General features: G+C 41.2%; 1 protein-coding gene across 1 annotated transcript in view; it reads right to left on the bottom strand.

The window, feature by feature from the left end:
- The window catches only part of Map2k6 (mitogen-activated protein kinase kinase 6), a 134354-nt gene extending 118924 nt beyond the window's left edge, over nt 1-15430 (bottom strand). The window contains exon 1 of the mRNA XM_006970454.4: nt 15128-15430. Within this exon, the coding sequence (XP_006970516.2) occupies nt 15128-15143 (16 nt within the window). The 5' untranslated portion in view covers nt 15144-15430. The remainder of the gene's footprint in view (nt 1-15127) is intronic.
- Nucleotides 15431-15925: the final 495 nt, after the last annotated feature.

Raw genomic sequence — 15925 nt, 5'->3', positions numbered from 1 at the left:
GTCTCACTACTCATAAATACTCAGTTTTGGAAATCAATTGCAACAGCATGTGTGTTCACACATGTGTGTGCCCATTTGTCTTTCTAATTTAACACATCCCAGTTTAGACACATCCAATCTCCAGCGAGGAAGAACCTCGTTTTATCTCCTTATTCTCCTGAGAAGCACACTTCAAATTCTACGAGGCCAAATTAATGTCCTCCCTTCCTGATCTCCCACAAGACTTATTTCATCAGAATCCTGAAGCATTCCATTCTGTACCTTACCTGCTTGTCACACCACATAGCATGGGTTTGTTGGCATTTGTTCTCCCAAGTCATAGGCTGAGCTATGTCCCCCAAGATTTAATATGCTGAAATCCTAACTACCAACACCTCAGAATGTGACCTAACTGGAAAACAGGGTGGTTGCATGTAATTACTTGAGATGATGTCATCCTGGAATCGGGTGGGCCCCTGTTTCAGTATGACTAGCCTCCTTATAAAAAGGGACATTTTGAATACAGACACACAGACAAGGGAGAATGCCAGTTGACTCGAAGGGCAAAGATCTGGGTGATGAGTCTACATAGGAAGGCTTGCCAATAAACCACCAGAAGCTAGGAGAGAGGCAAAGAGCTCCCTCCTAGCCCTCAGAAGAAGCAAAACCTACTGCCAGCTTGACTTCAGACTTCTAACCTCCAGATCTACAAAACATTGAATATCTAGTATTCAAGCCACCCACTGTGTGGTACTTTGTCCCAGCAGCCCTAACATACAAAGGCATCCCACTAGACAACCGGCTTCTAGAGGGCAGAAACGGGATTCTGTCTTTGTATCCATTGAGCAGCATTCAAGGTGGACAGGATCAGGTTAGCTGGTTAGTAATGCTTATTGCATCTAACCAAGAAAGATACAGTCTTCCAATTCTCACACCCCTCAGTACTGACCAGACACTTTGTCCTCTGATATTTTTAGATGTATCACATTAGAAAGACCACAATCCAAGGGCTGAGAAGATGGCTCAGTTGGTAAAATACTTTCCACACAAGCTTGAAGAGCGAGGTTCTATCCCCAGAACCCACATAAAGAAAGCCAGTTGCAGTGGTTCATGCTTATAATACCAGCACTGGGGAGGCAGAGCCAAGCTGACCACTGGAGCTGCCTGGCCAACCGGCTTAGCCAGATCAGTGAGACCCAGGTCAGTAAAAGCCATTTTCTCATAAAACGAGGTGGAAGACTTTTCTCTGATTAAAGGTGGTTTAAGAATTATTTGATTTTTATTTATGCACATGTGCATGCATGTGCAAGTGCAGGTGTTCAAGGAAGCCTGAGGTGTCAGATCCCCTGAAGCTGGAGGTTGTAAGCCACCTAACAGGGGTGCTGTGACTCGAACTGGGGTCCTTTTCAAGAGCAGCAACTGCTCTGAACCACTAGCCCTTCTTTCCAGCCCCAAGGTAGATAACTCCTAAAGAACAACATCTGAAGTTGATCTCCAGCCCCCACATGACTATGCATGAACACACACACACACAAGCATGCGCATTAAAAAAAAATGAAATCTGGGATGGAAAAAATATTATAACTCAAATATATCAAAAAAAAACCTCTCAATTCTTTTCTGAAACCACTTCCAAAATTTAATCTGGAGCCTCCCCTACTTTCCCTATAAAAACAGAAGCTCATTCAAGGGCAAAATCTCACTGCGCGAGCCACCTGAAAGAAACAATATGGCTAACATGTCCTGTGTAGCTGGCTGGGTGTTGCATTCTCTGTAACTACTCAGTAAGATGAGGCAAACCAGCCCTGTGGTTTGCACAGCTCTGAATGGGAGTGGTTCATCTTCGTCCCTTTACCCACTGTTCTGACTTTAACTAAACAGTCATTGAAGAGAAAGACGGTGACTGAGCACGGGTTCTTGCAGAAAAAGCCCACTTTGGAGCCAGGTTTGAAGCTGAACTAGCAAAAGAAAATAAGTGAATCTATCAGTTGTAAAGAATATAATTTATTTTCCAAACTGTATTTTTTAGAAATTATATGTCATTTTATATCATCTATATGCAGTGTATAGATATACAATTTTACAATTATAATTATATATATACAATTACAATTATAATACATACAGATAACTTCCAGAAAATAGAGTTTAACAGGTAAATTATGTACATGTATATATGTCTGTCTTGAGAGAATAAGTTTAGTAAGACAAAGAATCATCTAGAATGCCACTCTAAAGTGAGAATTCAGAAGTATATTGTATGATTTTCCTCCTCTTTCAAACGATTCTAGAAAAGAGAAAGGCACAAAGAAATTGAAAGGGCAGGCTGGCATGTGAGTAGGTTATAAAAAATGAAAATTACACTGCAACCGTGCTCTGGAAAATATTCCCTGACCCAGCTAGACGTTGATTATTGAACCAACAGCTTGCTTATATAATTACAGTGTGCCTATAAACTTGGCTGATACGATATACTTGTTTAACTATTAACCACCAGACTTCCTGGAGTTTCCACAATCCGAAAGCACACCTAAAAAGCATGGTATAGGATACATTCCACTTACAAACAGGACCGTGTTTCTCTTGGTATGAAAAGGAAGTGCTTCCAAAAGACAAATAAAGTCTTTCCCCAGTATTTTCCTGGCCATTTCCTCTTCTCCTTTTTCTTTTGCCCCTGCCTCTATCAGCATTTGGTTTCTGCCACCAGCATTAGAAGTCAAGATTCCTGCCCACCTCTACTTTGGATCTGGGCCTCAAATCCTCACCCACCCTGAAGATCACATGAATATTCCCATACAGATTATGAAGACGCTCCTGGTTTCCGCGCTACCCGCAAGGCTCCCCAACGCTAGACAAATCTAACTTGAAACATTTTTATCTCCTCCTACATGAGAATGCCTTTAAGGACTGACAGGAAAGGAAGAGTAAAACAAATTTGATTATGGAGAGATGACTATAGCAAAGTACCTCCAACACAGACAGGCATTCAATAAGCCACATGTGAAAAGAATGAGTGCCAAGCACGGAACAAAGCATATTAGATGCACAACCTGTTTAATCTTCCTAAGAGCACCATGAATTAGTGCAAGCCTCGCAGGCTGGCCACTGAGAAGGGGAGGACTCTGAAGCTAGGGTTTAAAGTAGATTTTTGCAAGGTTTCCTAGTGAATAACAAGAAGAGCAGACTCAAGTGTATTATCTCTACTTCCACCCTGCACAGTACTTTAAGATTTATTCAGTTGTTTATTTGTTTGTTATTTTTGCCTGCATGCACGAATGTGTACCATGTGCATGACGTGTCCGTGGAAGCCAGAAGAGGGCATGAGATACATTGGAGGGAGGGGGAGCTAGAGCTAATGAGCTGCGTGTGTGTGTGTGTGTGTGTGTGTGTGTGTGTGCTGGGAACTGAAGCCAGGTCCTCCACAAGGGAAGCAAGTGCTCGGAACTGCTGAGTCATCTCCCCAGCATCACACTCACCCACTCACATCTCTCCTGGCAGCACAATGTCTTAAACATAACAACTTTTCAAAAGGTGGTGTGTTGAATTGCTCCAAGCAAACCCATTACCTGAGTCTCCTCTTTAGATACGTCCAGAGTCTGGGATTGTTTTGCGTTTTGTTTTGTTTATCAAATGGCAAAGTGGGTATGGAGTATAGACAGGGGTAATTTAAAAGGAAGTCTACGCCAGGTGGTGGTGACACAAGCCTTTAGTCCCAGCACTCAGGAGGCAGAGGTAAGTGGATTTCTGTGAGTTCAAGGCCAGCCTGGTCTACAAAGTGAGTTCCTGGACAGCCAGAGCTGTTACAAGAAAAATCCTGTCTCAAAAAAAAAAAAACAACAAAAAAGAAGTCTTCAATGCATCATTGTCAAATACCTCCAGAAAAGCTATTTCGGCACATGCATTGGTTTTTATGAACCTACTCCCAATGTTTCTTCAGAGTCTAGCCTTGCTCTTATACCTAACTCATGTCATTTCATTTGTGATTGGAGGAGAAAGACTAAAGGAAGAAAATAAATAACCATCTTCTGTGCACAGTTTGATGGATGGGTATGACAGCTTTGCTTTGGCTGGAAGAAAAGACAAGAAAGAAGTTATTGATTTGAAAGGAGATTCTTAGCTGGACATGGAGGAATACATCTATCATCCCAGCACTTGGAGGGATGATGCAGGAGGATCGTCATGAGTTCAATACTAACCTGGGCTACATAGTTAGTTCAAAAGTAGCTTAGGCTATATGGGGAGGATTTGCCTCAAATAATTAAGCAAATAATAAATAAATAGTCATTCCCAAATTCTTCTAGCTCCTTGACTACACAAATGTAATCTCAGGTTTCTTCACACTGTCCAATACAAGAGGAAATACAAGTGGAGATACGGTTTCATTCATAACTTCAAGGAAATTGCACTTGATATATTTACATAGAAATAACCAGGAAGAAAGGAAATAACCAAGGCAAAAGGGTTGGCTGTGTTCTAGTTTGAAGCAGTATCACTTAGACACACACAAGGTTTGATCTACCCAGTTTCTCGATAGTCCAGACTATAACCAGCGAACAGAACCATGTGTCACCAATGCTTTAGCGTGAACTTCCAGGAGACACACTCTTCAATATCCGTCAGGAGATCACTGTAATCGGCCTCCTTCAACCAAATGGAAATGTACGCTTGGAACTCACCCTGAGCAGTCAGAATGACTCAGACTCAGCAAGCTACGCTCAACAGACACTTAAAGGGACACGTCAAAAGGAGCTTATAAAAAGCTAGACACAGGTCACCCTTCTTAATCACCATGCTGGGCTCAGGCATGCCCAAATCTATCTAAAACCTATGGACTCGGATCAGAGTTTCTATCTGCAGCCACTTCTTTTGTACAAAGGGTTTCACAAATTTATCTTGGAGAAGCAGCTAAAGTGGAATGGACTTGAACTCAGGTTCTAGACTTGTGTTGACCTTAACTAAAACCTCTGCTCTGCCATTGTCAGTCTGACATCTAAGTTCTTAATCTCTGTGGCCTCAGTTTCCCCATCTACAATATGGGATATCACCTCACTGAGCAAGAGGGAGAATTGATATAATTCACAGGCATCATGAAGTCCAGTGTCTGAAACAGAAAGAACTCCCAGCAGCGCCCCCTTCTGGGATCCTGGGAACTAGCACCTTCACTGTATATCACTAAATCGACCTAAGTTAACAAAACCTGGTATCATCCCAAAATGTCTCTGGCCTCCTGTGCCTTTTACCTTCCTTCACTTTCAGAACCTTTATGTCAACTGTCCTCCTTCCATATACACAGTACATATGACCTGAGTAACTCTATAAGCAAAGACACAACCAACAAGCTGCCATCAAACAAGCCACTAGGGTTAGGGATAAACATAAGAAAACATCCCAGCATTTTCAAGCGATGAGAACCAGAAACCTCTCTGTGTAGCATGACAACTGTTCTAGCATGGAAGAAGACTTCCATCTTCACACAAAGGAATCGATGCAGCCCTCTGGGTCAGGTCATGATGAAAGTCACTGACGCCAGACATTGGTGATAGCGTGAGGGGGACTTTGAATGCACTTTCTTCCCCCCACCCACCCACCCCCGGAGTTGAGGACGAACCCAGGGCCTTGCGTTTACTAGGCAAGCGCTCTACCACTGAGCTAAATCCCCTTGAATGCACTTTCTAAACAACACATGGGCTCAAGAAGGAGAGGGTAGAGAATGTGAGGAGGAAAATGAGTGGACAACTTCTCAAGAAGAGAAAAGAAAGAAATGCAAAGCCAACAGGAAGCACAGACAGGATAGAAAAGGACCCCTGGTGGGCTAAAGGAGAGGAGTGGCTGGTTTGGGCAGAAAGAAGCAATGGCCTAAATTCTCATAGCTAGGAGAAATGCTACTCAGACATCTCCTGTGGGCGGGGCCGAAGAGGTGGCTGCAGGAAGGACAGACCAGTGGTGACCCAGGTTAAGAACGTCCCCTTAAAGTCAAAGAGGAATGCAATCCCGGAGCCCTGACAGAACAAGACCCCGCTGACTCCACTCCTCAACTGAGTAAAGTCAGAGCAAACTTTTTCAGAAAAGGACAAACGATAAATATTTTCTACTTTGTGGGACATGGAATCTCTGTTAGCACTACCCAGTCCCAATATTGCAGAGCAAATACCAGCTACAGAAACTAAGCAACCATAGTTGTTTCACAACATCATTTTATTTATAAATACTGAATTTGAATGCTACATATCTGTCTCAGTGGCATGAAATATCATTTTGTGGCTATCTGCAATTGTTGAAAGCTGGTCATGAAAACCAAAATACAGTAAAATGCAAGCAATTGTGTCTTCTCCTCCTTAATTATGTTGGCTTATTTATCTATTTATTTACTTATTTTTGAAATGTGGTTTCATAAAGCCAGGTCTAGTCTCAGACTTGTTATGTGGCTGAGGGTGGTACCTTGAGCTTCTGCCCCGCAAGCCTCAACCTCCTAAGTGATGGAGTTACAGGTGCTCACAGCCACTCCCTTTTTATTCAGTGCTGGCGATCAAACTCAGGATTTTGTGCCTGCCAACCAAGCCCTCTTCCAACTGAGCTTCCTCTCCAGTCCAGGAAGAATTGCTTGCATTGTCCCAGCCCAAGGTAACAGAATTATAGTTGAAAGAAATGTAATATATATTTCAAAATAACTAGACAAGCAAAGTCTAAAGGTCCTCTGTACACAGAAATGCAAAGAAATGACAATTACCTGAGTTTGATCACCACTCATTGTATATATTTATTGAATTATATACTATACCCTAAATGTTAGGTGTCAATCTAAAAAAAAATTTTTTTTTTTTTTGTTTTTTAGAGACAGGGTTTCTCTGTGTAGTTTTGGTGCCTGTCCTGGATCTTGCTCTGTAGACTAGACTTGGCCTCAAACTCACAGAGATCCACCTGGCTCTACCTCCCGAGTGCTGGGATTAAAGGCACGCGCCACCACCACCCGGCCAATCTAAAAAATTTAAATTGGAGTTGGGCTATAGCTCCACAGGACAGGTGTAACATGCATGAGGCCCTGGGTTAGGCCCTTGGCACCATCAAAAATGAGCAGGGAATCTGGTTTAGTTCATAGGATTTGGCACAGAGGCTCTAGTTTTCTGGCTGCTGGTTATAAGCCTGGGAAATGGTGTGAAACAGGCCTGGTTTTGCCTCCTGCTTCCTGCCTCCTGCCACCTCCATGTCCCATCAGTCCACAGGGGAAAACATATTATAGTTAATTTACTCATTTGTAAATGAAGGATACTAGTATCTGCTCATAGGGTTTATTTGATATTTTAAAAACTTAAACATGAAAAGTGACTATAGCAAATATTGACAACGATGGTGGGGGAGTGGGAATGAGGGGTGTGTGTGATGGTAACAGTGTTTTGGAATGACATGATAGAGGGATCCACATCTAAGACAGCCCCCAGAGCTGACTGAAGTAGGATGTACATACTAGAAAGCAAAACCAAGGACAAGGAACTTTACAAATGCCTATTGAACACTTGACTCTGAGCACAGTTAACTGAGTGATTCACAGAAGCTCCTCTTCAAAATGAGAAGAGCGGGCTTGTTGTCTATACATCAAACTGCCTGGACAAGTTTAGGAAGAGAAGAGCGTCCGAGGAAACAAAATCCAAGCAGGCAGGGGTGGCCAGCGGCAGTAGTGGTAGTCAAGGAGGAAGTGAGGAATCATACACACACAGTATTGGGTGGTTATGCTTGTAGATCTGTTTTATTAGAGGGAAGCCTACTGCTAACATTTTCTCAATTGCCTCTGATAACCTTTCAAAGGCTCCATAGACTTTGAAACCGAAAGCAGCAAGGGACATGGAGACATCCATTTCCGTCCTACCAACTATGCTCCTTTGGACCATTCACCTTGGGGCCACATAGTAAGCACCTTCTCTACTCTACCACTGAGCAACATCCTCAGCGTATTATTTCCCCTTTTGTTTTGTTTGTGTGGGGTTCTATATGCCTGGGTTGTGTGTGTGTGTGTGTGTGTGTGTGTGTGTGTGTGTGTGTGTGTGCTGTACAAGGATGAGACATGTCTGTGAGTGTGCAGGTAGCCACACCTATGCACGCACTCAGAGTAGGAGGGCAGGTATATCACTACACTTCTTCGCCTTATCACCTTAAGACAAGATCTCTAGCTGGACCAGAAGGCAGCCATTTCAGCTATGCTCCCTGGCCATGGAGCTATGGAATTCACCTGTCTCCACCTACCAATAGCAGGGACGAGGGCACATATAATCCTGCCCAGTTTTTAATGTGGGTGCTGGGGCTTTGAAGTTAAGTCCCCACGGTGGCTGAATAAGCACTCTTAACCACTGAGCCATCTCCCCAGGCCCTCTTCATAGTTTTAAAACAAAAAGGTAGTAAAGGACCATGCAACCTTTAAGTCTGTTTAGCGGGCCATGTAGGAGGAAGGACACTCTTTCAGCCACTACTTCTGCACTATTTTTTGCAACTTCCAAATGATCAAGCAAAGAGATAAAGAAACTTTGGGCAAGTAAGGAAGAGTAAAGGCAGCTGTGCTTATAGTTTAATTACCCCAAACCTTTTGGGGGAAAGTAACAACTATCCTTACTGATGAAAAATAATATATTTAATAACACCAATTTTCAATTATCGATAAACACAACAGAACACTGAAAGTTACAGAGGCAAAGACATATGCGAAGGTTATCTACCCAGCAAGATATTTCAAAGGCAAATAGTCCATAAAAGGCAAACAGTAATTATAGAGCTTAAAACTCATAGCTGTACTCTGCAGGCAACTGGCAATCAGACTGTGAGCATTTGCAAAATATCTTTTGGCAGAGGATTGGTAAGAAATCTACCACCATGATTCATGGATCACCATTTCTTGGGCAAAGAATAATAAGCTCTGATAATTGTATCATCAGTCCCCACCCCCATCCCCCTCCAGCCTGCTCCCCACAAAGCAAACAAAAAGAAAAACGTAAAATACACTAAATTCCGAGGGAGGGGGAGGGGTATAAATGTGGCTTATGAGTGCTGGTGTGTAGTTCAGTGAAAAGAACTTTGGGTGAAGAATCAGGAGAGTTGCATTTACCTGGGGTGGCACTGTCTGTGGCAACGCATTGATTCTAAGGCCTCAGTCTGCTCCTTTCGAAAGTGACAAGCCTGTGCCGGAAACTCCTTTCTTATTCTTAAAGCTCATCAGGTAGAACCAGAATTCGGAGGCAGGCAGGGTTACTAAGGGTAAACTAAGCTAAGAATACATCACACCTGTCTTGTGAGGCACATAACTTGTGAGGTCAACAAAATTAACTGCAGCCTTAATTGTTTTAACGAAGTAAATTTAAATCAATTGTTCCTTGGGATTAGCCCTGTAATTAAAACTTAAACAATTCATTATTTTCTACAATGTCCACAAAACAGCCAGGTGCTACATAAAAATGACTTACAAAACTAAAGAAAGACTACTTTTCTTTGTAGAGGTAACTAAAAGTCCAGGCACGCCCAGAAATAGGTCATTTCTCAGTCTGGAATTCAAAGCAGATCATTATATTTTTTTCATTGTTTTTATGTGAGTCTGGACAGCTATCGACAGTGTAAACAACATGAGTTTACATTATAAAATATGTGAAATGTACACAAGACATTTTGGTCAAAATAAAATTAGAACTCATCAAGGGATAAAATCATTTAGTTACATAGAACCCAACTCCCAACCCATGATTATCTATCCTCTACAGTCTTGGGATTTTCTGGCCTAACTTTAAAAATAATTTTATCTTTATGTGAAGATTTTAAAGACACATTTTATGAGAGGGGGAGAAACAAATGAAACAGGAATGTCAAGAAAAGTGAACATTTTCAACTTATTACTTTAAAAAATGTAAGTAGGAATCGAATATAAATATCTTTTGTCAAGTTGGCAAAGGTTTTTTTGTTTCAAATTAAACTCAAGAGGAGGAAAAATATGATCTTTCTGGAGAGTGTCACATTTGGCAATATTTACCATAATGCTTGAAAAGAAGAGACAGAAACTCCCAAATATCACTGGAGAGCTGAGAGAGTTCCGACTCCCTGTAGAATATCCTAGCCACATATCCATACATGCCCTTTGACCCAGGACTTCCAATTCTAGGAATAAACCTAAAGAAATAATTGGACATGTGGGTACATCAACCACATGGTCGCGCAGGCCCCATGCCCCGAAGTAGTTGGCCAGCACAAAATGGACACCCTGTGTACTTCTCTGTTGTTGTTGTTTTGGCGGTTTATTTTATTGATCTTTTTGCAGTTTGTCTGTGTTGACTTTGTTTTGTTTCTGTTATTGCTTTTAGAGAGAGAAAAACATAAAGTTGGGTGGGGAGAGAGGTGGGGAGGATCTGGGAGGAGTTGCGGGAAGGGAAAGAAAAGGATCAAAATATATTGTATGAAAATATTTCTGATACAAAGTTGTTGGTTTTTTTTTTTTTTTAAGAAATAACTGGGCTAATGTGCAATAATTTATGTCCAAGGGATTCCTTACAACATTGTTTATAACTGCAAATAAAATGGAAACTATGTAAAAGTCCATGAAGACTGAGTATATGACTGTGTTCTTACAAGTTAAAATATGAAACCATAACAAAGAATGAGGCTACTGTATGTGTACTAATGTGGGAAGACAGCCAAAGTCATAGGAGAGTGTAAGGAAAATATTCCATACAGTAAAATAACACATTTAAGACTGTATATACAAAGATAGTCATCAAAAGTGAACAGTAATTATCTCTGGGTAGTTTAAGGTGAGTGTGTGTGTGTGTGTGTGTGTGTGTGTGTGTGTGTGTGTGTGTGTGTGTAATTTTTAAGATAAGGTCATACTATGCAGTCCTAGCTAGCCTAGCATTCACTATGTTGACCAGGATGTTCTTCAAATAAAAGAGATCCACCTGCCTCTGTCTCCCTAGTTCTAGTATTGAAGATGTGCGGCTGGCTCAAGTCATATATTCTTATCATTAATTTTTCTTATATTTAAATTTTTCAATGAATAGGGATCATTTATACAATAATGATAATAAAAGCCTAGTATTTGAAATACAGAGGAATATCAGGGCATGAGGGAGAAGCAGATATCCACAATCTGCAGTTGACTCCCTGGAATTTATTGTATGCCTTGAAACATGTAGCAATGTGCCTGATACTGAAGTAAGCAGACTCTGAAAGTCTATGTTAGAAAATGCAAATGAATTGGATATTGCAAATGTAGAAATACACTGACTCAAACATACTTAATAGTATCTTGGTAAATGAAATAAAAGGTAGCCTAACAGACACTAGTGATATACATTTTTCCCTGTTTTTCACATACATATGTACAAACCAAAAGTCTGAAAGAGTATATATCACAATGCATTCTGCAGTAATTAGTCATTTTTGTTTTCCTCTTCTATTGAATATTCCTATAATAAAGAAGTACTATTTATGTACATTTTAAAGTTTTAAAAATACTTCTTGTAGATTTTTTAGATTTTCACAGATGGAGGATTCTTTAAAAATGGTATTAATCTGTGAAAAACAAAGAGATGAGAATCCCAACCCTTGTATCTGGGAGGAGCTGCATCACCAACACACACACACACACACACACACACACACACACACACACACACACACACCATTTAGCTAATATGCATCATATTAAAAAGAACTGTAGGCAACACCACCACACACCACGCAGGAGGCCCAAGGTGCCTATTCTGACTGGGTGTCCCGAGTTATAAAACACACTGGCTCAGGTTACAGGCTCAGCATGACAAGTCCGTCTGATACAACCCAACAAAGGCATGTGTGCTGAATGAGAAATTTACACATCTGGTTCCCCAGGATGGAGTGAATCACAGAAACAGAGATTAACTCGGTAGGGTTGGGAGCGTCCCTGCTACATCCCTATTCCCTTCTGAAGTCGGCCTTGTGAGCATTTCTTACATGACTTACTTATGACTACATTTAACTCAAATAAGCTCCTGTTGCTTTTTTGAGGTGAATAGGAAAAGAAGTGAGAAAGACAGGCTTCTAAAAGAGTCAAACATACATTTTCAGGTAAACCAGGAGATGCTCGACAGGCCTCCCTCCCTCCCCCTCCTCTCTCCGTCCCTCTCTCTCCCACTCAGAAGACCATTCTGGCTGATAACAATAGTCTTCTCGCCCGGGTAGTGTAGATGACACATTTTTCCTGTGACTTGCCTCCCTGTAATGTGCAGGAATTCCTGTACTCTCTGGTACCCTTCCTGTTAACTTACATTTCAGATTTCCTCAAAAGGCACACTACTGCTTTAATATTTGAAAAATGTCAGCTCAACCCCAGACAGCTAATACAAACAAGCTGAGAAACACACCACCTAAACTCACAACTGTGGAAAACAGAATCTCTTTTTAAGAAAATTCTTTCTCGGAATCTCACTGTTGGTAAGGCTAGGGAGAAGGCGCCCAATCCTTCCAGCTCCTGGGCAGTCTGTAATTCTTTGCCTCTGCTATGCCTTAAATTAGAGGTCTGTAAAACTGAATTATAGTGATCTAAAAAGTTCATAAAGGTTCGTGAATTGAACATGCTGTTAAATTCTTCAATACTGTGAGACTGTACCCACCTCTCACTTTTTTCCTATTTCATTTGCCTAAAGTATTAGAAAGAAGTCTGGAACTAAGAAGAAGTAGAAAAAAAAAAAAAAAAAGAGTGCTTTTGGCCATTTAGGAGAGCCTGGCTGTGCTAGGCCAAGTCCACATAAAAAGTCCAGGCCAAGACTCCTTGGCCATTTCGAAAATGATTGCCCACGTCTTTCCACCAATAATTTTCTTTTTGGACAAAAACCTCATGTTCATACCAGATATAGTTTGCAAGCAGGATTCCGTTGAGAACACTCATCTGCAGAAATGGAAACTAATTTGAGGACAACCAATCCCTGATCAAGAGTGGGAAATGCCACACAAAAACCCTGTTAGCTTACCAAGGAGAAACAAACAAACAACAACAACAACAACAACAAAAATGACCTGCCGAGAAAGACCAAAAACTATGCAAGGAGGAAGTTAATTTAGAACCCAAGGCCCAAAACAAGTGGGGAGGATGGCAGCCCATCTAAACCTCTTCAGGCAACTTCCTGACAACTTACTAAGTAAATGAACCATCATGGCCTCTACACTCCAGTAGCCCCATTTCTCTTCAATAGCTGGGCTTTAAAAAAAAAATTTTTTTTATTACCTTTTCATTTATTTATTCTGTGTGTGTATGGGCTGTGCAGGGTGCACGTGTGGAAGTCAGAGGACAGCTTGGAGGTATTTCCTTCCTCCGTTTGGGTTTGGAGGATGGAATTAAGGTGGTCAGGCACCTGTCCCCACCAAGCCATCTCACTGGCCCAATCCATGCTGCTATCTTGTGTCACAAACATTTCCTCACATTCCTGCTGTCTCAAACCAGATGGTAATTCTTGAGGAAAGAGACTTCATTTTAAATATTCTTGTGTATCCCAAAATTCTATGCACACATATATACATGCAAATCTACATGTGCCTATACATATATAGTATGCATGTACGTTGACAGACCTAAGCATGTATATCATACATACATATTTTAAGCTGAATTGAATGAATGAGTGAATATTTACCAAATACAAAGTAACTAGAAGTCATCTCTTAAGTATGTTATAGCATGATCTGACTCTTGTAAACTCTTATTTCTCTGCTCAATTACAAGATTTTGAGTTTTTCCTGTCTAAGAAATATCTACACCTTAAAAAAATGCCCATTTCTAGGTTCATAGGCACACTTCTGAAATAGTTAAAATAGTTCATCCTCCCCTAAGAGTAAATACAAAACAAAAGCCAACAACAACCACAAGCAATCTTACTTTAAACTCTGACGAACATTCCTTTCTTCTTGGGATCAGACACACCACGTTCGTCAGGTAGAATTAAATCCTATCACAACTCCAAAAAAGAAGTGTGGCAAAAAAGCTTATGGACACTTGAATGTCTCCAGAGCTTATTCCAGTGGTATTCCCAGGTAGTCTAGCTCACCAGCAGCTAGCGCACCTTTCATTTTGGGGCGTTTTCAGATGACATCTGATTTCTCTATGGTAAGGAAGATTGCTCCCGAAACAGGTCATTAAAGGTCTCTCTCACAAGCACCTAAGCACCCCTTCAGCTCTGACGCCATACCAGGACTTTGTTTGTTTGTTTGTTTGTTTAATTCCCGCCACAGAACATCAGTAAGTCTGCAAAATACACCCTTACAAAAAAAGTTTTTTAATTAAATAAATTTGAGAAATAAAAAGAAAAAAAGACAGCCACAGCCCCGAACTTCTGACTTATTCTGACCAAATATATGCAGTTACACACTTACAAGATTTCATTGCAATTGTCAGTGAGATGGTATGGTAGTCTTATGTTGATGCAATGCTTAAAAATATGGTTACCCCCTAAAGCCCTCCCCCAGGTGCAAAAGCATCTTCCAAATGGCCAAACATATTCAGGTCTTCACCACTGCAAGTGACTGATAAAAGTGTAAAATCTCAGGAGAGCAAGGCTTGCCTACTTTATTTTTTTTAATAATATATTGCTCTCCACACTTCACCTTTACTTCTCTTAAAAATCAAAAGTTGCCTAATGTCTAAAGCGAAATCAATACAAATTTAGCTGAATACTGGCACCGCAGTAGCTCATTCCCCCAAAGAATACAAGATCACATTAATTTGCTAGTAGTTTAAGTCGAGTTTTACCTTTCCTCTTCACCTCGAGACTTTTAGAAAGTTTGGATTCCTGTTGCACACAAAATTACTTAGAATGTGCGTGCATACTAAAGAAATGTACTATTATATAAAGCATTGCACATTTAGACGCTACCAACCTGCTATCTCTCTCCTGACTGTGCAAAAGGCAAAAAGGCTCAGTAATCCTAGCAGAAGAATGCAAATAATGTCAATGCACAGCTGAACTGCAAGCCCTGCCTTACAGGAACTCTCTGTGTCTGCAAAAAAAGACACACACTAAACAGGAAATGCAACTGAGCTGTGGAAAACCTCAAACTTAAAAATGCAATCGCCGGGCGAAAATTGCATCCATGCATTCATGAATGCATGCATAAGCCTTTGCATTTTTTGCAACTAATGCAAACAGGCTCTTACCTTTCGACTGAGACATTTTCCCCTTTCCTTTGATGGGGGAGGGGAGCACAAAAGACTTTGCCTTGCTTCTCTTCTGTAGCTAGTTTTGCAACAAAGATGCAAGCTGCAGGCGTGCAATCTTCATGCAAGTAGAGTTTCTCTTGACCGATGCAGCAGATGGACTTTCAGGGAGTCAAGATGGAATTGCACACCTTGCAAAACAGTCTGGAAAGTGATTTTTCCCCTAGTTGCAACGTTAGGGAAGGCTGTGCTGCAGCTACATGATGGGCCAGGGCTGGCAGCTAAAAGCTCCAAACTTGGAACTGAGTATCTTAGTGCGCAGACGTCCTTCCTGCGAAGGGCGCGAAGCCCTCTGGGTAATGTAGTTCTCCTGTAGAGTTCACAGGTCTCTGATTTAAGGAAACGTGCTCCTGTCGGTGGCTGAGCGAGATGACTGACTGAGCGCGACAGAGATTTCACTCAGATAAACAAATCGGACATACACTCCTTAGTAAGTGAAGGGTGACTGACGGCAAGGTCCATGAAAGGAGGCATTTTGTTCAAGAAAAGCCCCTGAGTCAACAGCTTAGAGAACACAGGGGTGGCTAAGGCGCTTTTGTCACCCGTAGACTAAGGTCTAATTGGGGGTTCAACGCGTTGGGGTGTTTTTTTGTTTTGTTTTGTTTGGTTTGGTTGGATTTGGTTTTTTGTTTTGTTTTTTTCTTTTCTTTTCTTTTCCAGCTTTGTACTGGAAAAGACAGTTCGTCCTGACACCTCGTTTCACAACAAACATTTGTCCTGAATGGGGATTTTGGTGGC

The sequence above is a fragment of the Peromyscus maniculatus genome, chromosome 8, assembly GCF_049852395.1.
Source record: "Peromyscus maniculatus bairdii isolate BWxNUB_F1_BW_parent chromosome 8, HU_Pman_BW_mat_3.1, whole genome shotgun sequence".
Lineage (NCBI taxonomy): Eukaryota > Metazoa > Chordata > Mammalia > Rodentia > Cricetidae > Peromyscus > Peromyscus maniculatus.
Note: the sequence above shows the minus strand (reverse complement) of the source record. Positions and strands in the feature narration are given on the sequence as shown.